The 15161-nt window shown below is 43.0% G+C and overlaps 1 protein-coding gene and 1 pseudogene across 1 annotated transcript in view; one reads left to right on the forward strand and one right to left on the reverse strand.

The window, feature by feature from the left end:
* Positions 1-12948, forward strand: part of LOC139386052 (sushi-repeat-containing protein SRPX-like) — a 40750-nt pseudogene extending 27802 nt beyond the window's left edge.
* Positions 12949-13472: 524 nt separating this feature from the next.
* Positions 13473-15161, reverse strand: part of LOC139404010 (synaptotagmin-like 5) — an 84742-nt gene continuing 83053 nt past the window's right edge. Inside the window, exons 16-17 of the mRNA XM_071147178.1 lie at positions 14934-15142; positions 13473-14697 (exon numbers count right to left, since the gene is read on the reverse strand). Of these exons, the coding sequence (XP_071003279.1) occupies positions 14555-14697; positions 14934-15142 (352 nt within the window). The 3' untranslated portion in view covers positions 13473-14554. The remainder of the gene's footprint in view (positions 14698-14933; positions 15143-15161) is intronic.

The raw sequence follows: 15161 nt of genomic DNA on the forward strand, positions 1-15161 counted from the left end.
ACACACCCTCAAACACACTTTTTCCTTCTCTCTCAACCCCTCGGTCTCTTCTTTATTCAAGCAAGCATTTCTTATTATGTCAGTGTGGACTATGGTAAGTGACAAACCCATTGTATCTGTCTATCTACCTGTGATGATTGATTGGTGGGTGAACACAAGCACTGCAGCTTTTACCTCTCTAGTCTATGCTGTAAACACTGTCCTGTGGTCAGTGGGGATAGGTTATGTATGTTGCTATGGGTAAGTCAGTGCCTGCTCTCTCTAAAATTAAGAGTCTGTGTGTAAGGTAAGAAAACATGGATGTCCACACAACCCTAGTTTATTTACATTGATGCAAAAATAATATTTATATTTTCTATGGATGGATATCTGAACCAGTAGGTTTTATTTCACTCTTTTATATGAATGGTATACGGTGCATTTGGAAAGTATTCAGACGGCTTGACTTTTTCCACATTTTGTTGCGTTACAGACTCATTCTAAACTGGAATAAAAAACATTTTCCCCTAATCATTCTACACACAATACCCCACAATAACAAAGTAAAAACAGGTTTTAGACATTTTTAAAAATGTATTCCAAATAGAAAACTGAAATATCACATTTACATAAGTATTCAGACCCTTTACTTTGTTGAAGCACCTTTGGCAAAGATTACAGCCTCGAGTCTTATTATTATTATTATTATTATGCACAGCTATTTTCAGGTCTCTCCAGAGATGTTCGATTGGGTTCAAGTCCAGGCTCTGCCCGGGCCACTCAAGGACATTCAGAGACCTGTCCTGAAGGCACTCCTGCGTTGTATTGGCTGTGTGCTTAGGGTCATTGTCCTGTTGGAAGTTGAACCTTCGCCCCAGTCTGAGGTCCTTCCCTCGATCCTGACTAGTCACCGCAGCATGTTGCTGCCACCACCATGCTTCACCATAGGGATGGTGCCAGGTTTCCTCCAGACGTGACGCTTGGTATTCAGGCAAAATAGTTAAATCTTGGTTTCATCAGACCAGAGAATCTTGTTTCTTGCATCTTTAGGTGCCTTTTGGCAAACTTCAAGCAGGCTATCATGTGCCTTTTACTGAGGAGTGGCTTCTATCTGGCCACTCTATCATAAAGGCTTGATTGGTGGAGTGCCACAGAGATTGATGTCCTTCTGGAAGATTCTCCCATCTCCACAGAGGAATTCTGGAGCTCTGTCAGAGTGACCATTGGGTTCTTGATCACCTCCCCGACCAAGGCCCCTTTCCCCCGATTGCTTAGTCTGGCCGGGCTTGCCAGCTCTAGGAAGAGTCTTGGTGGTTCCAAATTTCTTCTATTTAAGAATGATGGAGGCCACTGTGTTTTTGGGGACCTTCAATGCTGCAGAACTTTTTTGGTACCCTTTTCTCAGATATGTGCCTCGACACAATCCTGTCTCGGAGCTCTACGGACAATTCGTTCGACCTCATGGCTTGATTTTTGCTCTGACATGCACTGTCCACTGTGGGACCTTATACAGTCAGGTGTGTGCCTTTCCAAATCATGTCCATTCAATTGAATTTACCTCAGGTGGACTCCAATCAATTGTAGAAACATCTCAAGGATGATCAATGGAAACAGGATGCACCTGAGCTCAATTTGGAGTCTCATAGCAAAGGGTCTGAATAGTATTTTTTGTCATCATGGGGTATTGTGTGTAGATTAATGAGGAAAAATATTTATTTAATTCATTTTAGAATAAGGCTGTAACGTAGCAAAATGTGGAAGAAGTCATGTGGTCTGAATACTTTCCAAATGCACTGTAATTCTCCCTCTCACTCCCTTGCCACCCCTGTTTTTAGGGACCCCTTGGTGCGCCCCCATCAAGGTGAAGCACTGCAATGTGAGCTGTCGCAGTCCCGGCGGGGAATACTATGGGAACGTGATGGGATCGCGCTGTAAGATCCGCTGTAAGAGGGGTTACGAGATGCAGCATGGACACGCAGAGGTGGTGTGTATGGCCAGCAAACACTGGTCAGGGAGCTACGCCTGCAGGGGTGAGACCACCACACACACACACACACACACCTGTACTACTGGCGAGACACAACATCACTGGACACACACCTCTACACCAAAAATAGAGTTGTGTGTCCAGCTACCTGACCATCTACCTGACAATCAGACATGCATGTACTATTCATTTATGTTTCTATGTCAGAGATTCGGTGTCCTAAGCTGCAGATGCCTGCGAATGGGGGCTATACGTGTTCAGACGGATCCTACCTTAACTCCCGCTGTGAGTTCTTTTGCTCCCTGGATACAATCTGAAGGGGCCCAATACTGTCACCTGCCAGTACCACAAGACCTGGACCTCAGGAGAGAGCGTCTGTGTGGGTTAGTCAGAGAGCGTGTGTGTGTGTGTGTGTTCGTCCGTGCATTTACAGATGTACAGTGTGTTTGTGGTGTGTGTGTGTGTCTGTAGCTATGTGATTATTATTGAGGTTTCCACGTCAAAAACACATTGAATTTAGCCACATCCTAATTCCAACCCCCACACGGTTTAACAGCTGCATATAGGCTGCTCTCTAGACTATGGGATCAATTAAATGATAAATCACATTCACTCTGAATCCTGACTGACTTCATGAGGCTGTGTTATAGACAGGTTTAATCAAGATCTAAGACCTACATCAAACACACACACACACACACACACACGCACACACACACACACACACACACACACACACACACACACAGTGTAAGGGTGAGTAACCATAAGCCTGTGCTGCTAGCTCAAGCATGACACACTATGAACTATGACAATCCCAGTCTCAGAACAACTGGAGTAGCATCTCATATGCAAACACATTTTAATTAAGGTGGTGTGTGATTTGTTAATGCAGTTGTGGAGACATTGTTCACTGTAGCTTGTCTTCATTACTGACGATGGATATGGTGAGATTCAGATTCCTCCCTCCTCATCCCCACCAGCAAATTACACCCAGCAGCCAACTAGCAATCTCACAGAGAAAGTAGATGTTCAATGACTGTGTTTATGTAATTATAAGCATGGCTGAATTTGTGTGTGTGTGTGTGTGTGTGTGTGTGTGTGTGTGTGTGTGTGTGTGTGTGTGTGTGTGTGTGTGTGTGTGTGTGTGTCTGTGTGTGTCTGTGTGTGTGCGTTTGTGGCTAAGCCTGAGACTCAAAAATTATCACTGACGTTCAAGACAATACATCATATTGCATGTTCTTTTGTCCAAGGAAGTCAGATTTGGACTTTGAGTGATTTAGAAGAACAGGTTGTGTAACACACACACACACACACACACGCACACACACACACACACACACACACACACACACACACACACACACACACACACACACACACACATACACCAACACACACACTGACACACATAGCTGTGATGGAGTAGAGTGTTTTCTGCTCTAGTGAAATGACATTGATTCTCCTGGTCTGCGGTGACAATAGCTTCTCTAGTCTAGATTCAGCCCAGTTACATAGACAGGACACAACATCGCAGAACAGAACAGGGGGATTACTCTGGATAACAGTTTTCCTTTTTATTTTTCTCTCTTCCTGTTTCTCTCCTGTCTCTGTCTCCTGACATTTCCTCTTCTCCTCTACTTCGCCCTCTCTCTACTTCTCCCTTTCCCCCCTCACTCTCTCTCTGGTAGATGTTGACATCCCAGTAATGAAGTGTCCTAACCTGAAGGAGAAGACAGCAGAGCCAAGCAGGCTCACAGCCAGGGTGACCTGGGACACCAGAGGGTACGGCTGATGGCATCCTCACCGAGTCAGTCTGACCTCTGACCCCTGACCCTTAACCCCTTCCTTTAACATGTAGTATTAAAGGAATATTGTGAGATTTTGGCAATTGTTCTACTTTCCCAGAGTCAGATAAGCTCATGGATGCCATTTGTATGCGTGCAGTCTGAAGATAGTTTCATGTGCCATTGCTAACTAGTGTTAGCGCAACATAGCGGAAGTTAGCAACTTCCTTCAAACTGCACGCAGAGACATAACAATAGTATCCATCAGTTTATCTGACTCTCAGGAAGTACAATTTTTTTAATTGCCAAATGAATAGCAGTAGTAGCAGCAGTAATAGTAGGGTAAATCTTTAGTTAGGCTTCAGCACTATTGACACAGTATAGTATTTGACTGAGGCTTTTTACAGTGTTATATTGAAAGGGAAGCCTCCTGGACACTTCCCTGAGGGTCTCCATAAGATGTCCTACACCGTCTACGACCGCGCCGGGAATAAGGGCAGCTCCCACTTTTCTGTCAGAGTACGAGGTGACCCCCCAGTTTGAAATTTACTGGGGCAATGTTCTGTTCTTTTGCACAACGCAACGCAGAGTGTCTGGATGCAGCCCTTACCCGTGTTATATTGGCCATATACCATAAAAACCCGAAGTTGCCTTATTGCTGTTGTAAACTGGTTACCAATGTAATTAGAGCAGTAAAAATAAAAATGTTTTGTCATACCCATGGTATATGGCCTGTAATATACTGGGTGGTTCGAGCCCTGATTGCTGATTGGCTGACAGCCGTGTTATATCAGACTATATACCACGAGTATGACAAAACATTTATTTTTATTGCTCTAATTACATTGGTAACCAGTTTATAATAGCAATAAGGCACCTCAGGGTTTTGTGATATATGGCCAATATACCACGGCCAAGGGCTGTTCTTAGGCACGACGCAACACAGAGTGCCTGTATACAGCCCTTAGCCGTGGTATATTGGCCATATATCACAAACCCCAGAGGTGCCTAATTGTTATTATAAACTGGTTACCATATACCACACCCCCTCATGCCTTATTGCTTAAATATACCACGGCTGTCAGCCAATCAGCATTCACGGCTTGAACCACCCAGTTTATAATGTCTAATAGAGGTGTATTATACTTCTATTGTGTTGTGTAATATAGTGACAATTCACATAGCACTTCTTATACACTCTGGGTAATTGGCTAACAATGTTTCTAGCAACAAGACCAGTACAGAGTAAAACAGCAATGAAATAAATAAAAACATTTTTTTTATTGTCAATTGCAATTCAAGTGTTTCAAAAAATAACATAATTTACATTCATAAAATGTGATGATGTGATATGATGAAATGGTATATCGTGTTTTATTATGTCATGTCACAGCTATGAACATCAACGTGGGGGTGCGTACGGCCTCAGGGCTGCTGGACCAGTTCTATGAGAAACGACGCCTCCTCATCATCTCTGCTCCCACTGCTGCCAATCATTACTACAGGTTCCAGATGACTGACCTACAGGTGAGGGAGAGAGGGATGGAGGGATAGAGGGAGGGATGGAGGGATAGAGGGAGGGATGGAGGGATAGATGGAGAGGAAGGGAGAGAGGGAAGGAGGACAGAGGAGAGGGAGGGACAGAGGGAGAGGGAGGGAGGGAGGGAGGGAGGGAGGGAGGGAGGGAGGGAGGGAGGGAGGGAGGGAGGGAGGGAGGGAGAGAGAGAGGGAGAGGGAGGGAGGGAGGGAGGGAGGGAGGGAGGGAGGGAGGGAGGGAGGGAGGGAGAGAGAGAGAGTGAGAGAGAGAGAGAGAGAGAGAGAGAGAGAGAGAGAGGAGAAAGGCTGAGAGAAAGAGGAGAAAGGCTGAGAGAAAGAGGAGAAAGGCTGAGAGAAAGGAGAGACTGAGTGGGAGAGTAGGTAAAATTCAGCTTATTGAGTGCCACAGCAGAATGTGTGTGTTTGAAGTGGTTGTGCTGATGGGGTGTGTAGTGCCACAGTTTCTGCACAGAAAATGTCATGGCGCAGAGTAAAAAAGGCCAGTGCTGTTTGGAGGGTTCTCTGTTAAAGGCCAGTGCTCTCTGTAAATTCAGGCTGTTTGGAGGGTTCTCTGTTAAAGGCCAGTGCTCCCTGTAAATTCAGGCTGTTTGGAGGGTTCTCTGTTAAAGGCCAGTACTCTCTGTAAATTCAGGCTGTTTGGAGGGTTCTCTGTTAAAGGCCAGTGCTGTTTGTAAATACAGGCTGTTTGGAGGGTTCTCTGTTAAAGGCCAGTACTCTCTGTAAATACAGGCTGTTTGGAGGGTTCTCTGTTAAAGGCCAGTACTCTCTGTAAATTCAGTCTGTTTGGAGGGTTCTCTGTTAAAGGCCAGTACTCTCTGTAAATTCAGGCTGTTTGGAGGGTTCTCTGTTAAAGGCCAGTGCTGTTTGTAAATACAGGCTGTTTGGAGGGTTCTCTGTTAAAGGCCAGTGCTCTCTGTAAATTCAGGCTGTTTGGAGGGTTCTCTGTTAAAGGCCAGTGCTCTCTGTAAATTCAGGCTGTTTGGAGGGTTCTCTGGCATAAAAAGCTATTAAAGGCCAGTGCTCTCTGTAAATTCAGGCTGTTTGGAGGGTTCTCTGTTAAAGGCCAATGCTGTTTGTAAATACAGGCTGTTTGGAGGGTTCTCTGTTAAAGGCCAGTGCTCTCTGTAAATTCAGGCTGTTTGGAGGGTTCTCTGGCATAAAAAGCTATTAAAGGCCAGTGCTCTCTGTAAATTCAGGTTGTTTGGAGGGTTCTCTGTTAAAGGCCAATGCTGTTTGTAAATACAGGCTGTTTGGAGGGTTCTCTGTTAAAGGCCAGTGCTCTCTGTAAATTCAGGCTGTTTGGAGGGTTCTCTGTTAAAGGCCAGTGCTCTCTGTAAATTCAGGCTGTTTGGAGGGTTCTCTGGCATAAAAAGCTATTAAAGGCCAGTGCTCTCTGTAAATTCAGGCTGTTTGGAGGGTTCTCTGGCATAAAAAGCTATTAAAGGCCAGTGGCCTTTAAAAGGCCTGACCTTTAAAAGTGTCACGAAAGAAGTGACTCTTGTCATATGCTGTGAGTCATTCCAAACTCGCCTTTAACTGTCCAGGTGATAGATTCAGTGAAACGTCTATGTGAGTGCATTTTCATGTTCTGTGCTAGTGTGTATACAATGTTATTTGTGTGTTTATGATATTAGTGTGTGTGTGTGTGTGTGTGTGTGTGTGTGTGTGTGTGTGTGTGTGTGTGTGTGTGTGTGTGTGTGTGTGTGTGTGTGTGTGTGTGTGTGTGCTTTTGTGCATGCATGTTCCAGCATGCCCAGTGTGGTCTGGACCTCAGGCATGTGACAGTGGAGGATTTACCCCGCACAGGGGATTTACCCCGCACAGATCGGCCGTATCCGCCACAGACTTATCCCTCCAGGGCTGGCCTTACAACTCAGGTACACACACCATCATCATTCATAACAAACCTACAACTAATTTTCACAGCATTCTTCAGACTGACCATTGTGTGTTCAGCCTTGACCTGATGGAAGTGTTGATGTCTGTTGTCTAGGTTACTGCTCCAGATCTCCCATAATAACTTCAACATGGTGATGATTGACAAGCAGGGGATGGACAGGGAGCGCTACACGTACCCCATCACCTCCGCCCAGATCTTCACCACCATTGACACATGGCAGGGACGCGTAGATGAGATGGTGCAGCAGCAGCAGGAGGCAGGCCACACCTGCCAGTAGTACAACAGCTCAACAACGCCCTCACCCCAAATATCCCCCTGCCCCCAACCAGAATCATATAGAGAGTGGCGCCAGGTTTTACAACTGCTGCCATGTTAGCGTCTTCATTCTTGCTGTAAACAATCACAACAGAGCAGTGTTTTGTGTTTAATAACATACATTTTTATTTGAGATAATTATGTGTATCCAAGTGTGTACTGTGTTGTGGTGTCAACAAATTGCATATCTGCTTTCACTGGACATCTTCATAGGTTTAGAAAACTTTCAGCATAACGTGGAAGCGTCAATATTCACTTAGCAACGGCTATGGAAGAGAAAGTGCCGCTTTCGTTCAGACAATGTGCATTGACCCAACTCTCTCTCTCTCTCTCTCTCTCTCTCTCTCTCTCTATATATATATATATATATATATATATATATATATATATATATGACTCTGCCCGCAACTTTCTCTTTACACCCCCACCCCAGTCATCCCCATCTCAACAAAGACCCTTCTGTCACTTAAACCCAATTTACTACTTAAACTAAACTGTCGCTCAAGCTTACTACCTGAACCCATGACTCCCATCCTCCACTTCCCCATATCAGACCGCAGCTAGTCAACTTGTCCCTCACTGGGAGACTCCCTCAAATGGTTCAACCCTGCATTTCCCACCAATGTAACGCCTTTCAGTACTTAAAGACGTCCTCCAGCGATGTTTGGAGTTTTACTGTTGGAAACAGTTTCCCCGTCTATAAATTCAGTAAACACAACTTTTGAGCAAAATAGTTGTCACACCCTGATCTGTTTCACCTGTCTTTGTGCTTTTCTCCACCCCCTCCAGGTGTCGCCCATCTTCCCCATTATTCCCTGTGTATTTATACCTGTGTTCTATGTTTGTCTGTTGCCAGTTTGTCTTGTTTGTGAAGTCAACCAGCGTTTTTGTATTCAGCTCCTGCTTTTCCCCAGTCTCTCTTTTCTCGTCCTCCTGGTTTTTGACCCCTCACCTGTCCTGACCCTGTATGGCAACCCGCCTGACCACTCTGCCTGACCCTGAACCTGTCTGCCGTCCTGTACCTTTGCCCACCTCTGGATTACCGACCTCTGCCTGACCTGACCCTGAACCTGCCTGCCGTCCTGTACCTTTGCCCATGTTGCTGTAATAAACATTGTTACTTCGACACGGTCTGCACCTGGGTCTTACCTTGATTCCTGATAATAGCAAACTTCCAGGAGTTGGTCTGATGTGAATCTGCAATGTCTCGGTTGAGGAACAGTAGAGGAGCAATAGAGAACCAAAGAGGAAATGTCCACCCCCCCCACTTGTCATGAATTACCTGGACCACCTATTGTGATGGGCCTTTTTTATACCTTGTAGTGTGTGTACTTTACTGTATTTATATTTGGGATGTCGCTTTTCAAGAGTAACATTTCAAACATCGCTGGAGAACGTCTAAATCAGGTGTTGACTGAGGTGAAAAGAAGACTGTTCCACAACAAAACCTAATACACACAATCTATTAAAGGAATAAGAATATATAAGTATAAAATATATGGATGAGCAGTGACAGAGCGGCGAAGATGCAATAGATAGTAAAGAATAGATAGTGAAGGATACACTATACAGTATATACATATGAGATGAGTAATGTGAGATATGTAAACATTATTAAAGTGACGTGTGTTCCATTTATTAAAGTGGCCAATGATATGATATCAAGTCTGTAGGTAGGCAGCCGCCTCTCTGTGCTACTGGTGGCCGTTTAACAATCTGATGGCCTTAAGATAGAAGCTGTTTTTCAATCTCTCAGTCCCAGCTGTGATGCACCTGTGCTGACCTCGCCTTCTGGATGGAAGCAGGGTGAACAGGTAGTGGCTTCGGTGGTTATTGTCCTTGATGATCTTCTTATTTTATTTGTGTGTGTTCATGATAGCCATTGCTAAGTAGGAATCATTAGTACTGGAACACCTGATTGGACTTTAAGCTGTGAAGCATTGAAACCAGGATGATTAGAATGGAGATATTACTCTCTTCCATCACTGCATACAACAGCAGTTAGAGGTCCTAGGCATAGAGGGTCATGCATCACAATATTATTGATTCTTGTACTCGTCAGTTTGTATGTTTGTTTTTTAGAGGCCCATCAAATCATTTCTGGGTAACAATGAAATACTTTACTGCAATAGACTTTCATAAACATTTGCAAAAATAGATTTTTAGAAACAAAAACACATTTTTAAGCATGAATGTTGGGAGTGGTCTGAGTGGGTTTTGGATAACTGAAAACAAGCTGTTCTTTGTCTAATAAAGGTGCAATATGCAGAAATAGGTCCCATTTTCTGGTTGCTACAATTCTAATAGTTAGCCTAATTTTAGTTTGTGTGACAAAACAAGCAAGTATAGTGTAGAGAATCATTGTACCATATAAACTGCTGTGAAATATATTTTCCATAACCAAAAATATTGTATTTTCAGAGATGCAAAAACGAAAAAGAATGGGAAGCATAGACATAGCGCCCATAGAACAAATCTATCGCTTCTTAGAGTGGCTTTCAATGAGAATGACAGATCTATAACTCACATTTCTATGTGAATATGTTTTAGGGTCGCCATATTGCAGCTTGAACCATTTTACCGCATGGTGATGTTACCATGGAAAGCTGAAACTCCTGCCCATGTAAACCTGCTGATTAGATGGTCCTGTTTAGATTGTATTTTCAACCTGCAACTATCAGGAAATAACACCAATCATAATTTGTTCACACTTTTACAGACGCCCACACACACTGGATCTGATACAGACAGTTATACAACACACAGAAAAGTTTGTTCTCAACATACATAGAAGTCATCTGAGGAATGATATGTGTTGTTTATTTCTTCAAAATATTCCGATAAAACATTTTAAACCAAATAAGAGATTGATTCAGTCACATTGCCATGTCAAATCGAACAATCTAGTTTTGAATGAGAGGACATTAAAACAGAGATGCTGTCAGACACGTCTAGTGTTTCTTCAGTAGCAGGGTATTGCCCGCAACTCATCTACACAGTAAATGCCATTTTAATAGTATTATTATTACTGTATTCTGTAGTTTTCAATGGTTGTTTACACTCAGAATCCAGAGCATAACAGGAACTCAGACAATGGTGAATATGTAGACTTGCATTCCACAGTAGACTGTAGGTTGTGACAGTGGGCTGTGACACCGAGACCAAGTCTGCAGCCCAAATGGCATCCTTTTCCCTATAGAGTATTTGGGGTATTCTACAGAAGTGTTGTAAATTGCTGTCCCACTTAAAAATGAAAAATAAACGATTTAGAAAAACATTTAAGTCTCCAAACTTAGGACATTTCATTACATCATGATATATTCTAATTCACTTCAAGGGAATAACAAACATATTTTTCAATTAATATAGTACAAAGTCATTGTTTATATACTTGTTTCTATTGAGAGATGTCTGTCTTACACACTGACTCTTAAACTTCATGTTTGAAAATAAAGCAATTCATGATTTTTTTAAATAGTTTTAGTATTATTATTTCAACAGAACATCTTGAGTTGTTCTATTATGACATTGAAAGATACTGGTATAATTAGTAGATTTGTTTATTTTAAAACATACTTCTAAAAAAAATGCTGGCCCACCTTTTGATGTCACTACCGTTAAAAGACTGATAAAACACACACATTAAAAGACTGTAGAATGAATCTGCATTAAGCCACACCCCTACATATATCTCCAGCTGATGGGATTGCACCCCCTAGCATGGCCACATAGTGAGTAGTCTGTCTGCAAACATTTTGGATAAAGTTTGTGAGCAGGTTTAATAAATCTTCATGTATTTTTAAGAAGACGCTTCACTACTCAACATCTAATATTTCAATAAATATGTATGTATGTATGTGTTTGGTGGGAAGTACATCTGTCCAAAAGTCTAAATTGTCCAACCAAAGCTGTCACAACTGAAACAATTGACACCATAGAGATTGATAGAGGTCTCATCTTTGTATCTGTGCCATTATGGCATCTGTACCAGCATGACATCTGTGCCAGCACAGGCAGCGCCATTGAGGCTATCCCCATTTTAAATTTGCAAGCGCCATGCTATACATCCTGAGCAACCATGTAGGTAGTGGTCAAGAGCACACTTCAGGAAAAAAGAGCCCAAACATAGACGTCTATAATGTGCTGTGCTGTACTGTACTCTTCTCTACTGTACTGTACTATACAGTACTACAGTGAACTATACTCTACTTTACTCCACTCAAGTTTCTTATAATTGAAGAAAGGGCCCATGGAGTCTTGTGGTCTTGGTCTTGAGACCACTCAAGTCCACATACATGATGTATTTAACTTGTCATGGTCTCAACTCCCTGGGTATGGATCTTGGGACCAATGTCCTGGTTTAAATCTTGGTCTTGGCTCATGCTCTCGGACAAGACCTTAGTCTTTGGTTTACAAACCATAGGCAACTCAATTTGAAGAAGACAATGCTCCCAACCCATAAGAATCCCCATCCAGCTGACTACTTTAAAATGATGGAAGCCCTCAATGGTAATGTCTATACTAAAATATACCCAATATATATCCATTGACAATCTTTATTTTGCTAAAATAAAGATAGGAAAAGTTACAATGTATACATCAAGCAACAATGAATTAGATACATAAGTAAATTAATCAATCAAAACATTTTAGATTTTACAATCAACGTTGAACATTTTACTGAAGAACAATAGAGATTATATTTCTCTAAATTCAATTTAAAGGATTTGAAAGTCCGGTTAAAAATCATGTTTTTATTATTTTGACCATGTTGTATGCAAATAAAACATTAATAGAAGGTTAATCCAAATGATCAATAATGAGCATGTTTCTCCATGTATTTATACTTTTTCAGTATGTTTCGGTCGTGACACTTTTTTCCTGGTAAGACATTCAGGACAATACTTCAAATTTGAAATACAAACAGTGTGTGAGTATTAGATATGTCTATCTGACATATGAGATGTGTGCTGAAAGTTTAGGAAAAATAGGATACAAATGTAATTTTTTTCCCAACCCCCAATTTACACCACTTCTGTAGAATCACCCATATTTATTTATACCTTTATTTTACCAGGTAAGTCAGTTAAGAACAAATTCTTATTTTCAATGACAGCTTAGGAACAATGGGTTAACTGCCTGTTCAGGGGCAGAACGACAGATTTGTACCTTGTCAGCTCGGGGGTTTGAACTTGCAACCTTCTCGGTTACTAGTCCAACTCTCTAACCACTAGGCTACCCTGCCACCCCAATAGGGAACAGGGTGCCATATGAGGTGCATGCCAAGACTTCAGAACCACTAATGGGGGGATACTAGAAGTGCTATTACTCATCCAATGAGGTTGTAGGGACAGACAGGTCACAGTGGCCTGGGCTACAGGGACAGACAGGCTGACGGATGTGTTCTATTCAATGAGTCATAGAGAGAATTTCAATTACATTCTCCTCACGTCCTCTCTTCTCAAAACCCATTGGATTAAAAAGCCAAAGGTCCCTCCCCTCTGACTTTCTCCTCCAGTGGGTTTTTAGAAGGAGGCGAGGAGAGAAGACGGGAGGAGTATGCAATTGAGTTCTCCCTATGACTGAGAGGGTGGCCTGGACATGGGTTCACTCTGGAACATGCAATCCTTCTCCCATCTCCCCAAGGCTCCTGGGGCAAAATGTTTCCTGTGTTGCAGATATAACTGCCCCCTTGACTCTCTATTCCACACTTGACACAATACATTTCTATCAGCGATTTGGTGCTGCTGGATCTCTGGTTAGATTTCTGCCTTAATCTCTGTTTCCACCCAAAATGAGGTCCAAAACATCTGTTTATGAAGTGGCTATTTGTGCCACTCTACTCGTAATGTGTGCTTTATCAAAACTACAGTAAAACCATTGGTGTGTTCAGGATTAGTTACAATGCAATTTTGCAACACTTTGAAACTGGGGTTTATTAGTTGCATAATAACATTATTGCATTAAACAATGCAATCTTGAACACACCCTTATTATCATTTTACAGTATACTATGGGAATGTTTAAATCTACTCAGCATGCATCAACCCCTAAGTGCCTTTGGAGAAGTTACTTTATGAGAGAAGGGACTAGATTCTATTAGATCCCCATATCGTTTGTTTTGGCGGTGTCTGAAGTGTAACTGTGTTAGAGCTGAAAATCCACAGGTGGCTCCATGCGTTAGCTTATTGTGGACACGAAACAAAACATCCGCTAAGCGGATGTCTGCCAACGCGGGTTCTGATTGAGTCAAAGCCTAGGTAAAAGCTACCCTGAGCCACTGATGCGGGTTCAGATACATTATCTTCCCCCTAAATGGTTATGGTTAAGAGCAGGTCAGAGCAATCTGATCCTAGATCTGGGGTTAAGAACAACTTCTACCTCAAGTAGTCTCAACACAGGGAGAGGAGAGCGTTGTGCATAGTCAGATCAGATCATACAAATGACAATGTGCTTGTTCATTATGTTGCATGCATGTAACTGCCAAAATAAAAGAAACACCAACATAAAGTGTCTTAATAGGGCGTTGGGCTACCACCTTCTAGGAGTGTCTGGAACTCTATTGGAGGGATATATACTTTGTATCTCTCATTTACTCAAGTGTTTCTATTATTTTAGCAGTTACCTGTACATGTCATAATGTACAGTAGTAGTAGTAGTAGTAGTAGTAGTAGTAGTAGCAGTAGTAGTAGTAGTAGTAGTAGTAGCAGCAGTGCTTGGTCTTGGCTGGGTATGGCCATGTGTGTGTAAGGCATGACTGGTTGACCTCTGTACCAGGTAGAGGACTATGAACCCCAGTGCAGGATCAGGGTAGCTCAGAGGTTAGGGTTTAAGGGTCAGGAAGTGGAGTGATGTCATCAGCTCTGTATTGCGGGATAGAGCTTGGACATGGAGCACTGTCAACCAATGTCCTCTTTCTTTTCTTCTCTTTTTCTCTCTCCCCCCCCTTTCCATCCACTGTTTCTCCCTTTTCTGCCACCTCTCTCTGTCCCTTTTTCTTTTGTCCTTCTTTCCCTCCCTCCCTCCATCTCATGTGTTGTGCTTGCACATGCTGGATCTCAGCATCAGTGTACACTCCTGGGGGACCTCCGGGTTGTCAATCATGCGTTGCCATAGCCGCTGTTCCTCTCCGTACGAGTCCATCCAGTCCACCTCGTTCCCATAGCTCTGGCCTGTAGGGAGACAATAGATCATCACTATCTGTTCGATACACTCCATATCCCTACGGCGTTATGCTGACTGAATATGCTACAAATCACCATAACCTCTGAGAAGAGAGAAAAGAAGAGAAGTAAAGACTAGAGTTAAACTGAAGAGAAGACCAGAGAACAGAACAAAAGAAGAGAGAACAGTAGAGAAGTCCAATACCAAACAGCCCATCCCTGCCCCTGGTTCTTCCCAGACAGACCTGTCCCTCCGTTGAGTCGGACTCCCCCCAGGAAGACATTGCTGGCCAGAGCCTCCTTGTCCCAGACGGTGAGCTCCAGACACACGTTGTTCAGGTCTCCGGCCTGCAGGCCACAGTAGGTGAAGGTGTGGTTCCACTGGGGGTTGACCGAGCGACGCACCACCACCGTCTTGTGCTTGGTGGACTTACTGTTGTCAGGGAGCAGGTACCTGGATGGATGGGGAGACA

The sequence above is a fragment of the Oncorhynchus clarkii genome, chromosome 3 (assembly GCF_045791955.1).
Source record: "Oncorhynchus clarkii lewisi isolate Uvic-CL-2024 chromosome 3, UVic_Ocla_1.0, whole genome shotgun sequence".
Taxonomy (NCBI): domain Eukaryota; kingdom Metazoa; phylum Chordata; class Actinopteri; order Salmoniformes; family Salmonidae; genus Oncorhynchus; species Oncorhynchus clarkii.